At 41.7% G+C, this 12,018-nt stretch overlaps 1 protein-coding gene across 1 annotated transcript in view; it reads left to right on the forward strand.

Moving 5' to 3' along the window:
- Nucleotides 1-12,018, forward strand: part of spegb (striated muscle enriched protein kinase b) — a 128,963-nt gene that overhangs the window by 76,687 nt on the left and 40,258 nt on the right. The window contains exon 13 of the mRNA XM_021596902.3: nucleotides 8,316-8,545. Within this exon, the coding sequence (XP_021452577.2) occupies nucleotides 8,316-8,545 (230 nt within the window). The remainder of the gene's footprint in view (nucleotides 1-8,315; nucleotides 8,546-12,018) is intronic.

A 12,018-nucleotide genomic window follows, 5' to 3' on the forward strand; every position in this document is an offset into this window, starting at 1 on the left:
ATAGGAATTCTATTCAACATTTTGGGACAAATTAGCTCCCCTATTTACACAAATGACAACCCACATATCACTCAATTCAGTACTTCCTAGTTCCGTATATCAAACAGTTATTTCAGTTATATTACAACCAGGAAAATCTGGAGAGTCCCCTGCTGACAGCTTGGAAAATTCCAGATAATGTTGTCATGGCTTTAGAAGCTGCTGATAGCCTAATGGACATCATTTGAGTCAATTGGAGGTGTACCTGTGGATGTATTTCAAGGCCTACCTTCAGACTCAACGCCTCTTTGCTTGACATCATGGGAAAATCAAAAGAAATCAACCAAGACCTCAGAAAAAAATTGGAGACCTCCACAAGTCTGGTTCATCCTTGGGAGCAATTTCCAAACACCTGAAGGTACCATGTTCATCTGTACAAACAATAGTACGCAAGTCTAAACACCACGGGTCCACGCAGCCGTCATACCTCTCAGGAAGAAGACGCGTTCTGTCTCCTAGAGATGAACGTACTTTGGTGCGAAAAGTACAAATCAATCACTGAACAACAGAAAAAGGACCTTGTGAAGATGCTGGAGGAAACGGGTACAAAAGTATCTCCATCCACCCTAAAATGTGTCCTATATCGACATAACCTGAAAGGCCGCTCAGCAAGGAAGAAGCCACTGCTCCAAAGCCAGCATAAAAAAGCCAGACTAAGGTTTGCAACTGCACATGGGGGCAAAGATTATACTTTTATGCGAAATTTCCTCTGGTCTGATGAAACAAAAATAGAACTGTTTGGCCATAATGACCATCGTTATGTTTGGAGGAAAAGGAGGGAGGCTGGCAAGCCGAAGAACACCCTGCCAACCATGAAGCACAAGGGTGGCAGCATCATTTTGTTGGGGTTCCTTTCTGCAGGAGGGATTGGTGCACTTCACAAAATAGATCAACATGAGGTAGTAAAATTCTCTGGATATATTGAAGCAACATCTCCAGATGTCAGTCAGGAAGTTAAATCTTGGTCGCAAATGGGTCTTCCAAATGGACAATAACCCCAAGCATACTTCCAAAGTTGTGGAAAAATGGCTTAAGAACAACAAAGTCAAGGTATTGGAGTGGCCATCACAAATCCCTGACCTCAATCCCATAGCAAATGAGTGGGCAGAATTGAAAAAGTGTGTGCGAGCAGGGAGGCCTACAAACCTGACTCCGTTACACCAGCTCTGTCAGGAGGAATGGGCCAAAATTCATCCAACTTATTGTGGGAAGCTTGTGGAAGGCTACCCGAAACGTTTGACCCAAGTTAAATAATTTAAAGGCAATGTTACCAAATACTAATTGAGTGTATGTAAACTTCTGACACACTGGGAATGTGATGAAAGAAATAAAAGCTGAAAGAAATAATTCTCTCTACTATTATTCTGACATTTCACATTCTTAAAATAAAATGGTGATCCTAAGTGACCTAATACAGGGAAGTTTTACAAGGATTACATGTCAGGAATTTTGGAAAACTGAGTTTAAATGTACAGTCATGGCCAAAAGTTTTGAGAATGACACAAATATTAATTTTCACAAAGTCTGCTGCCTCAGTTTGTATGATGTCAATTTGCATATACTCCAGAATGTTATGAAAAGTGATCAGATGAATTACAATTAACTAAAAAGTCTCTCTTTGCAATGCAAATGAACTGAATCCCACCAAAACTGTCCACTGCATTTCAGCCCTGCCACAAAAGGACCAGCTGACATCATGTCAGTGATTCTCTCGTTAACACAGGTGTGAGTGTTGATGAGGACAAGGCTGGAGATCACTCTGTCATGCTGACTGAGTTCGAATAACAGACTGGAAGCTTCAAAAGGAGGGTGATGCTTGGAATCATTGTTCGTCCTCTGTCAGCCATGGTTACTTGCAAGGAAACACATGCCGTCATCATTGTTTTGCATAAAAAAGGTTTCACAGGCAAGGACATTGCTGCCAGTAAGATTGCACCTAAATCAACCATTTATCGGATCATCAAGAACTTCAAGGAGAGCAGTTCAATTGTTGTGAAGAAGGCTTCAGGGCGCCCAAGAAAGTCCAGCAAGTTCCAGGACCGTCTCCTAAAGTTGATTCTGCTGGATCGGGGTACCATCAGTACAGAGCTTGCTCTGGAAAGGCAGCAGGCAGTTGTGAGTGCATCTGCACGCACAGTGAGGCAAATACTTTTGGAGGATAACCTGGTGTCAAGAAGGGCAGCAAAGAAGCCACTTCTCTCCAGGAAAAACATCAGGGACTGACTGATATTCTGCAAAAGGTACAGGGATTGGACTGGGGTAAAGTCATTTTCTCTGATGAATCCCCTTTTCGATTGTTTGGGGCATCCGGAAAAAAAGTTTGTCCGGAGAAGACAAGGTGAGCGCTACCATCAGTCCTGTGTCATGTCCTGAGACCATTCATGTGTGGGGTTGCTTCTCAGCCAAGGGAGTGGGCTCACTCACAATTTTGCCTAAGAACACAGCCATGAATAAAGAATGGTACCAACACATCCTCCGAGAGCAACTTATCCCAACCATCCAGGAACATTTTGGTGACGAACAATGCCTTTTCCAGCATGATGGAGCTTCTTGCCAAAAGGCAAAAGTGATAACTAAGTGGCTCGGGGAACAAAACATCGATATTTTCGGTCCATGGCCAGGAAACTCCCCAGAAACGCCCATTGAGATCTTGTAGTCAATTCTCAAGAGGTGGATTGACAAACAAAACCCCACAAATTCTGACAAACTCCAAGCATTGATTATGCAAGAATGGGCTGCCATCAGTCAGTATGTGGCCCAAAAGTTAATAGACAGCATGCCAGGGCAGATTTGCAGAGGTCTTGAAAAAGAAGGGTCAACACTGCAAATATTCACTCTTTGCATCAACTTCATGTAATTGTCAATAAAAGCATTGTAATTATACTTCAGTATTCCATAGTAACATTCAACTTTGTGGAAATTAATATTTATGTCATTCTCAAAACTTTTGGCCACGACTGTGCATTTAAACTCAGTATGTACTGTATGTATGTAAACTTCCGACATCAACTGTACTCATACATTTTATAAATCGTGACAGTAAAATTATAATATTTATAAGCAATAAAATGGCAGAACTCTTACCAGACTTGATACATATCAATCAAACATGGGTTATTAAAAATAGACACTTTTAAACAAATACAAGAACATGTTTCAGTTTAAAACAATACACAAAAAAATAAGATAGATTTGCCAATAATGGCTGTTGATGGCTTTCAACCATCTTGACTGGCCTTTTCTTTTGAAAACTTTGGAAGCTTTCAACTGCCCAACTGAAATAATAAAATCTATAAAACATTTGCATTTATGTCCTAAACAATCAGAATTGATAAACATGAATGTAAACTAAACTTATTTGCAGATGATCTTCTGACCAATATTGAAAACGCAATGCCCCCTTTGCTAAAAAATATTTAGAAAATACTAAAGTATCTCAGGTTATAAAATAAGAGGCATTAGAAGAAGACAATCTATTTCAGGATAAATCAATGTTAAAGTTTACATAGCTGGCCATATATGGACATTACATTTTACTTTATGGGTTGGTTATGTACAGTGGCTTGTGAAAGTATTCACCCCTCTAAAATGTATTCTTGGGGGATTTGTATCATTTGGTTTACACAACATGCCTACCACTTTGAAGATGCCAAATCTTTTTTATTGTGATATAAACAAGAAATAAGACCAAAAACCTGAACTTGAGCATGCATAACTATTCACCCCACCAAAGCCAATAGTTTGTAGAGCCACCTTTTGCAGCAATTACAGCTGCAAGTCTCTTGGGGCATGTCTCTATAAGTCTGGCACATCTAGCCACTGGGATTTTTGCCCATTCTTCAAGGCATAACTGCTCCAGCTCTTTGAAGTTGGATGGGTTCCGCTGGTGTACATCAATCTTTAAGTCATACTACAGGTTCTCAATTGAATTGAGGTCTGGGCTTTGACTAGGCCATTCCAAGACATTTAAATGTTTCCCGTTAAACCCCTCGAGTGTTGCTTTAGCAGTATGCTTAGGGTCATTGTCCTGCTGGAAGATGAACCTCCTTCCCAGTCTCAAATCTCTGGAAGACTAAAACAGGTTTCCCTCAAAAATGTCCATGTATTTAGCACCATCCATCATTCCTTCAATTCTGACCAGTTTCCCAGTCCCTGCCGATGAAAAACATCCCCACAGGGTTGTGAATACATATGCACACACCACTTTTCCGTTTTTAACCCTTTAGAATTTTTTTAAACAAGTTATTATTTTAATTTCACTTCAGCAATCTGGACTATTTTGTATATGTCCTTCACATGAAATCTAAATAAAAATCAATTTAAATTATAGGTTGTAATGGAACGAAATAGGAAAAACGCCAAGGGGGTGAATACTTTTGCAAGACACTGTATGCTTCTTCTAACCCATCGCTTTCTACTGCATATAATAATACCATTGAATTCAATCTTTACATTAATATATATAATTAATAATTCCAAAAATGGATGTAGCAACTACAGATTGCCCCTTTAAGTCTATCAAATGTGTGCAAGTTTGATAATGTCTCCATTAGTCCTATGGATAAAAAAAAATATCAGCATGAATTAGATTGATCAATAAAAGCCCCACTTTTATTCCATAGTCTTTTACCCGCACTATGCAGCTGTTGCAGAGCGCATTTTTTACTGGCTATCCACTGGTTTCAAAAACAATGATTGATCGGCAGTTTAAATTTTTGGAATTCAACCATTATTGGGTTCAAATACACATTTAGATTTGTGAACAGCCATCCATAACAACCACAATCCGTAAGGCGCAAATAGCTAAATGAGAGGTCAGCAGTGTGATTCAAATCAATGCGCTATGTAGATATCAATAATAAGTGATATCCTTACCGCTGTAGACTACACCACTTGCTGTCATCCTTACCTCCAAGCGTTTATTCAAGTTGCGTAATCTTTGGATGCCGACAGCAGTCGCACCATTGAAAGCCATAGCTTGGACTGTAGCCCACAAAAACCTATTCCTGCTCTTTTCCCGCGATCCATCAAACACATTTGGAGTATCATCATAGTCCTCTCTGACTTGTGGTCAGACTTACTGGGGTGGAACAAACTTGAATGTGTGCCTTTTTTCAATGCTGATTTAAATGTCATTGAGAAAACAGAGAAGTGTCAACAACAACAAAAAATCCTCAAACATTCTTTCTGAATTTAAAAGTAATCCTCAGAGTAATCATCAAGTCTTTCAAAAGTATCTGTAATCTGATTCACAATATTTTTTGCTGGTAATGTAACGGATTACAGTTTTTTTTTGTAATCTCATATATGTAACAGATGGATTTGCAGGTGGATTTGATGGTTGCGGCACATGTAACAAGGTCATATTTTGGTTTGAGTTATTATCATTGTAATTCACAGGTGACTTTCAAATGTGTAATTACAAAATATTAGTTACATAGTAGCGCAAGAGAATGTGTAATATCATCAGTACTTACACATGTGGAATAACCTTCAGCAAATGAATGCGTAATTACACGTTCCTTGTTCCAATTGTGTAACAAAGGATTCCGGAACAACCCTATTAACATGTAATTACATAGTAAAACCTATGTAACTACTGTTTACACAGTTATTACTGTGTTAGTTGCATAGTAAAAGGATATCTTAATGCAAAGTGTTACCAAAAAGCATTCTAATGTTTGTAATTTCCGCTTTAAAATGTCAGACTCCAAAATTATCCATTAAATATAATCCACATAATAATTCACATTTCCTGTTGCTACAGGATTATTTCCCTGCTGTACCAAAGTGGGTCAAATGAAGGCCCTTCATCTGCATTCGGAAAGTATTAAGACCCCTTGACTTTTTCCACATTTCGTTACGTTAGTCTTATTCTAAAATTGATTACATTGTTTTTTTCCGTCATCAAACTACACACAATACCCCACAATGACATAGTTAAACCGGGTTTTAGATATTTTTGGAAAATTCTAAAATATAAAAAACTGAAATATCACATTTACTTAAGTATTCAGACCCTTTACTCAGAACTTTGTTGATACACCTTTAGCAGTGATTACAGTCTCGAGTTTTCTTGGGTATGATGCTACAAGCAAGGCACACCTGTATTTGGGCAGTTTCTCCCATTCTTCTCTGCAGATCCTCTCAAGCTCTGTCGGGTTGGAAGTGGAGCGTTGCTGCACGTTGCTGCACGTTGCTGCACGTTGCTGCACGTTGCTGCACTGCTATTTTCAGATGCTGCCACCACCATGCTTCACCGTAGGGATGGTGCCAGGTTTCCCCCAGACGTGACACCTGGCATTCAGGCCAAAGAGTTCAATCTTGGTTTCATCAGACCAACGAATCTTGTTTTTCAAGGTCTGAGAGTCCTTTACGTGTCTTTTGGCAAACTGCAAGCAGGCTGTCATGTGCCTTTTACTGAAGAGTGGCTTCTGTCTAGCCACTCTACAGTACCATAAAGGACTGATAAGTGGAGTACTGCAGAGATGGTTGTTTTTCTGGAAGGTTCTCCCATCTCCACAGATGAGCTCTGTCAGAGTGACCATTGGGTTCTTGGTCAGCTCCCTGACCAAGGCCATTCTCCCCCGATTGCTCAGTTTGGCTGGGCGGTTAGCTCTAGGAAGAGTCTTGGTGGTTCCAAACTTTTTCCATTTAAAAATTATGGAGGCCACTGTGTTCTTGGGTACCTTCAATGCTGCAGAAATGTTTTGGTACCCTTCCCCAGATCTGTGCCTCAACACAATATTATCTCGGAGCTCTATGGACAATTCCATTGACTTCATGGCTTGGTTTTCGCTCTGACGTGCAATCTCAAATGTGGGACCTTCTATAGATCAGTATGTGCCTTTCCAAATCATGTCCAATCAATTGAATTTACCACAGGTGGACTTCAATCAAGTTGGAGAAACATCTCAATGAGAATCAATGGAAACAGGATGCACCGGAGCTCAATTTCGATTTTGATAGCAAATGGTCTGAATACTTATGTAAATAAGGTATTTCAGTTTAGTGTATTTTTTTTGCTTTGTAATTATGGGGTAAAATGTGGAAAAAGTCAAGGAGTCTGAGTACTTTCCGAAGGCACTGTACCTGTACTGTATTTGGAAAAGCCAGAGCCTTCCTCTCCAGCGTCGCCTGAGCCACCCGTCTGCCCAGCGCCGCCTGAGCCACCCGTCTGCCCAGCGCCGCCTGAGCCACCCGTCTGCCCAGCGCCGCCAGTGCCGCCAGTCGGCCAGGGGCCGCCAGTGCCGCCAGTCGACCAGGGGCCGCCAGTGCCGCCAGTCGGCCAGGGGCCGCCAGTCAGCCAGAGCCCCTCTGTCCCAAGCTCTGTCCATTGAGAAGGGTCACCATGGTTAGGAGGCCATGGAGGCGGACAATAAGTTAGACTAAGACTATGGTGAAGTGGGGGACACGTCCAGCACCAGAGCCGCCACCGCGGACAGACGCCCACCCAGACCCTCCCCTATAGGTTAAGGTTTTGCGGCCGGAGTCCGCACCTTTGGGGGGGGGGGGGGGGGGGGGGGGGGGGGTACTGTCACGTTCTGACCTGTATTTCCTTTGTTTTGTATTTATTTAGTATGGTCAGGGCGTGAGTTGGGTGGGCAGTCTATGTTTGATTTTCTATGTTTTGGGGTATTTCTGTGTTTCGGCCTAGTATGGTTCTCAATCAGAGGCAGGTGTCATTAGTTGTCTCTGATTGAGAATCATACTTTGGTAGCTTGGGTTTCACTGTGTGTTTGTGGGTGATTGTTCCTGTCTCTGTGTTTTGCACCAGATAGGGCGGTTTTGGGTTTTCACATTTCATTGTTTTGTAGTTTATTCATGTATAGTTTTCCTTTATTAAAAACATGAATAACCACCACGTCGCATTTTAGTCCGCCTCTACTTCACCCAAAGAAGACCGTTTCCAGAAAAGCTACATTTTATGTATACTGTACTCCAGTATTTTGTATTTTAAATAAAGTTACGGATATATTGTTCTAGTACAGAATGTTACCTTTTATTTGTGGGTGTTTTCATTCACATGTTTTACCATTTAGACATACAATCACTTATGTATCCATTTAAAGAAATTATACGTATTTGGCCAAATTTACTATAGTGTATAAGTAATCAAATGTTTTTATTATTTGGAATCACAATCCTTGCACGTAATGACTACATTGTGCTTTTAACTCTACAAATATGTTGCGGGTGTGTTTTGGGTCATGTCTTCCCAATAGTAACTTCCCTTCCCTTCGCCCCTTCTCTCTCTCACCTCCCTCCCTCCAAAGGGCAAAGCTAGAGAAGATGCCATCCATCCCGGAGGAGCCCGAGGTGCCGGACAACGAGGTTGAGCGCTTCACCATGCCTGACTTTGTCAAGCCCCTGTACGACCTGGACGTGATCGAGGGCAAAGAGACTGTGCTCAAGTGTAAGGTGGCTGGACTGCCGTACCCCACCATTGTGTGGTTCCACAACGGCAAGAAAATCGACAGCACGGAGGACAGGAAAATGACACAGTGTGAGTTGAGATTGGTATTTTATAAATCCAGCTCTATAAGTTTAAACTGCAACTTCATCAAGTAAGAACAAATTGTATTGGTGGAGTACACAGTTTATCAGATGTTATAGCGGGGTGAAGCGAAATGCTTATATTACTTGGACCTATCAATGCAGTAAAATGTCAAGCAAGTACACAATTAATAATAAAAATATATTCAAGAAATGTCGGAACGAAACCAATTAACATCCCACAAAGCACTGTAAAAGTAATCCAAATGCATTCTATACGTACAGTGCATTCGGAAAGTATTCAGACCCTTCCCCTTTTCCACATTTTGTTACGTTAGTCTTATTCTAAAATGGATTAAATAAAAAAATGTCCTCATCAATCTACACACAATACCCCATAATGACAAAGCGAAAACAGCTTTTTAGAATTTTTTTCAGATTTATAAAAAAATAATTTTATTATTTATATAAGTATTCAGACCCTTTGCTTTGAGACTCTAAATTTAAATCGGTGGCATCCAGTTTCCATTGATCATCCTTGAGATGTTTCTACAACTTGATTGGAGTCCACCTGTGTTAAATACAGTTGATTGGACATGATTTGGAAAGGCACACACCTGTCTATGTAAGATCCCACAGTTGACAATGGATGTCAGAGCAAAAACAAAGCTATGAGGTCAGAGGATTTGCCCATAGAGCTCTGAGACAATATTATGTCGAGGCACAGATCCGTGGAAGGGTACCAAAACATTTCTGCAGTATTGAATGTCCCCAAGTGGCCTCCATCATTATTAAATGGAAGACGTTTGCAACCACCAACACTCTTCCTAGAGCTGGCTGCCAAGCCAAACTGAGGAATCAGGGATGAAGTAACTTTATCAGGGAGGTGATCAAGAACCCGATGGCCACTCTGACAAAGATCCAGAGTTCCTCTGTGGAGATGGGAGAACCTTCCAGACGGACAACCATCTCTGAAGCACGACACCAATCAGGCCTTTGTGGTAGAGTGCCAGACGGAAGCCACTCCTCAGTAAAAGGCACATGATTGCCTGCTTGGAGTTTGCCAAAAGGCACCTCAGGACTATCAGACCATGCAAAACAAGATTTTCTGGTCTGATGAAACCAAGATTGAACTTTTTGGCCTGAATGCCAAGCGTTACCTCTGGAGGAAACCAGGCACCTCTCATCACCTGGCCAATACCATCAGTACTGTGAAGCATGGTGGGGGCAGCGTCATGCTGTGGGGATGTCTTTTAGCGTCAGGGACTGGGAGACTAGTCAGGATCGACGGAAAAATGAATGGAACAATGTAGTGAGAGATCCTTGATAAAAACCTGCTCTAGAGAGCTCAGTACCTCAGACTGGGGCGAAGGTTCACCTTCCAACAGGACAACGAACTGTTGCACACAGCCAAGACAACACAGGAGTGGCTTTGGGACAAGTCTCTGAATATCCTTGAGTGGATATTGAGTGGATACCCAATCGAACATCTCTGGAGAGACCTGAAAAGACATGTGCAGCTAACCTCCCCAACCAACCTGACATAGCTTCAAAGGATCTGCAGAGAAGAATGGGAGAACCTCCCCAAATACAGGTGTGTCAAGCTTGTAGCGTCATACCCAAGAAGACTTGAGGCTGCAAGTGTAATCGCTGCCAAAGGTGATTCAACAAAGTACTGATTAAAGGGTTTGAATAATTATATAAATGTGATATTTTTTAAATATTTTTTATTTTATTTCGAAAAACCTGTTTTTGATTAATCATTATGGGGTATTGTGTGTAGATTGATTGAATACCTTACAAATGCACTGTACATACACCAAATTGATGTACACAATATATACTAAGAATGGTATGTACAGCAGTAGATATATTAGAGTGACCGATGTCAAGAATCCAGAATATGAATATGCAATTTGTTTAAAAAAAAGTAACGGCTTTGCTTTATTCTTGGCCAGGTCACAGTTGTAAATTAAAACTTGTTCTCAACTAGCCTACCTGGTTAAATAAAGGTGAAATAAAATAAATAAATAAAAAGGCTTGACAGCCAACAAGGAGGAGGTGAGAGCCCTGGCGGAGTGGTGCCAGGAAAATAACCTCTCATCCCCACGGATGGCACTGTGATAGACTGCATCCAATTTGTTGAACAGAGTGTTGGAGGCTTTTTTGTAAATGACATCGCCAAAGTCGAGGACCAGTAGGATAGTCAGTTTTACGAGGGTATGTTTGGCGGCATGAGTGAAGGATGCTTTGCTGCGAAATAGGAAGCCGATTCTAGATTTAATTTTGGATTGGAGATTGTTAATGTGAGTCTGGAAGGAGAGTTTACAGTCTAACCAGACACCTAGGTATTCTAAGTCAGAACCGTCCAAAGTTGTGATGCGGGTGGGAGAATGCGGGCAGCAATCGGTTGAAGAGCATGCATTTAGTTTTACTTTCATTTAGAAGCAGTTGGAGGCCACTGAAGGTGTGTTGTATGGCATTGAAGCTCATTTGGAGGTTTGTTAACACAGTGTCCAAAGAAGGGCCAGATGTATACAGAATGGTGTCGTCTGCATAGAGGTGGATCAGAGAATCACCAGCAACAAGAGCGACATCATTGATGTATGCAGAGAAAAGAGTCGGCCCAAGAATTGAACCCTGTGGCAACCCCATAGAGACAGCCAGAGTTCCGGAAAACAGGCCCTCCAATTTGACACACTGAACTCTATCAGAGAAGTAGTTAGTGAACCAGGCAAGGCAGTCATTTGAGAATCCAAGGCTATTGATTCTGCCGATAGGAATGTGGTGATTGACAGAGTCGAAAGCCTTGGCAAGGTCGATGAAGACGGCTGCACTGCATTGTCTTTTAACGATGGCGGTTATGATATCGTTTAGGACCTTGAGTGTGGCTGAGGTACACCCATGACCAGCTCGGAAACCAGATTGCAAAGCGGAGAAGGTACGGTGAGATTCTAAATGGCCGGTGATCTGTTTGTTAACTTGGCTTTCGGAGACTTTAGAGAGGCAGGGCAGGTCTGTAACAGTTTGAGTGTAGTGTCTCCCCCTATGATGAGGGGGATGACTGCGGCAGCTTTCCAAGCTTATCTCAGACGATAATAAAGAGAGGTTGAACAGGTTAGAAATAGGGGTTGAAACAATTTTGGCGGATCATTGTAGAAAGAGAGGGTCCAGATTGTCTGGCTGATTTGTAGGGATCTAGATTTTGCAGTTCTTTCAGAACATGTCTGGATTTGGGTGAAGGAGAAGCGGGGCAGGCGAGGTCTTGGGCAAGTTGCTGCAGTAGGTGCTGAGATGTTGACCGGGGTAAGGGTAGGGGTAGCCAGGTAGAAAGCATGGGCAGCCGTAGAGAAATGCTTATTGAAATGCTCAATTATAGTGGATTTATCGGTGGTGACAGTGTTTCCTAGCCTCGGTGCAGTGGGCAGCTGGGAGGAGGTGCTCTTACTCTCCAAGGACTTTACAGTGTCCTAGAACTTTTTG

Source organism: Oncorhynchus mykiss, chromosome 3 (assembly GCF_057628025.1).
Source record: "Oncorhynchus mykiss isolate SJ-2025 chromosome 3, ASM5762802v1, whole genome shotgun sequence".
Lineage (NCBI taxonomy): Eukaryota > Metazoa > Chordata > Actinopteri > Salmoniformes > Salmonidae > Oncorhynchus > Oncorhynchus mykiss.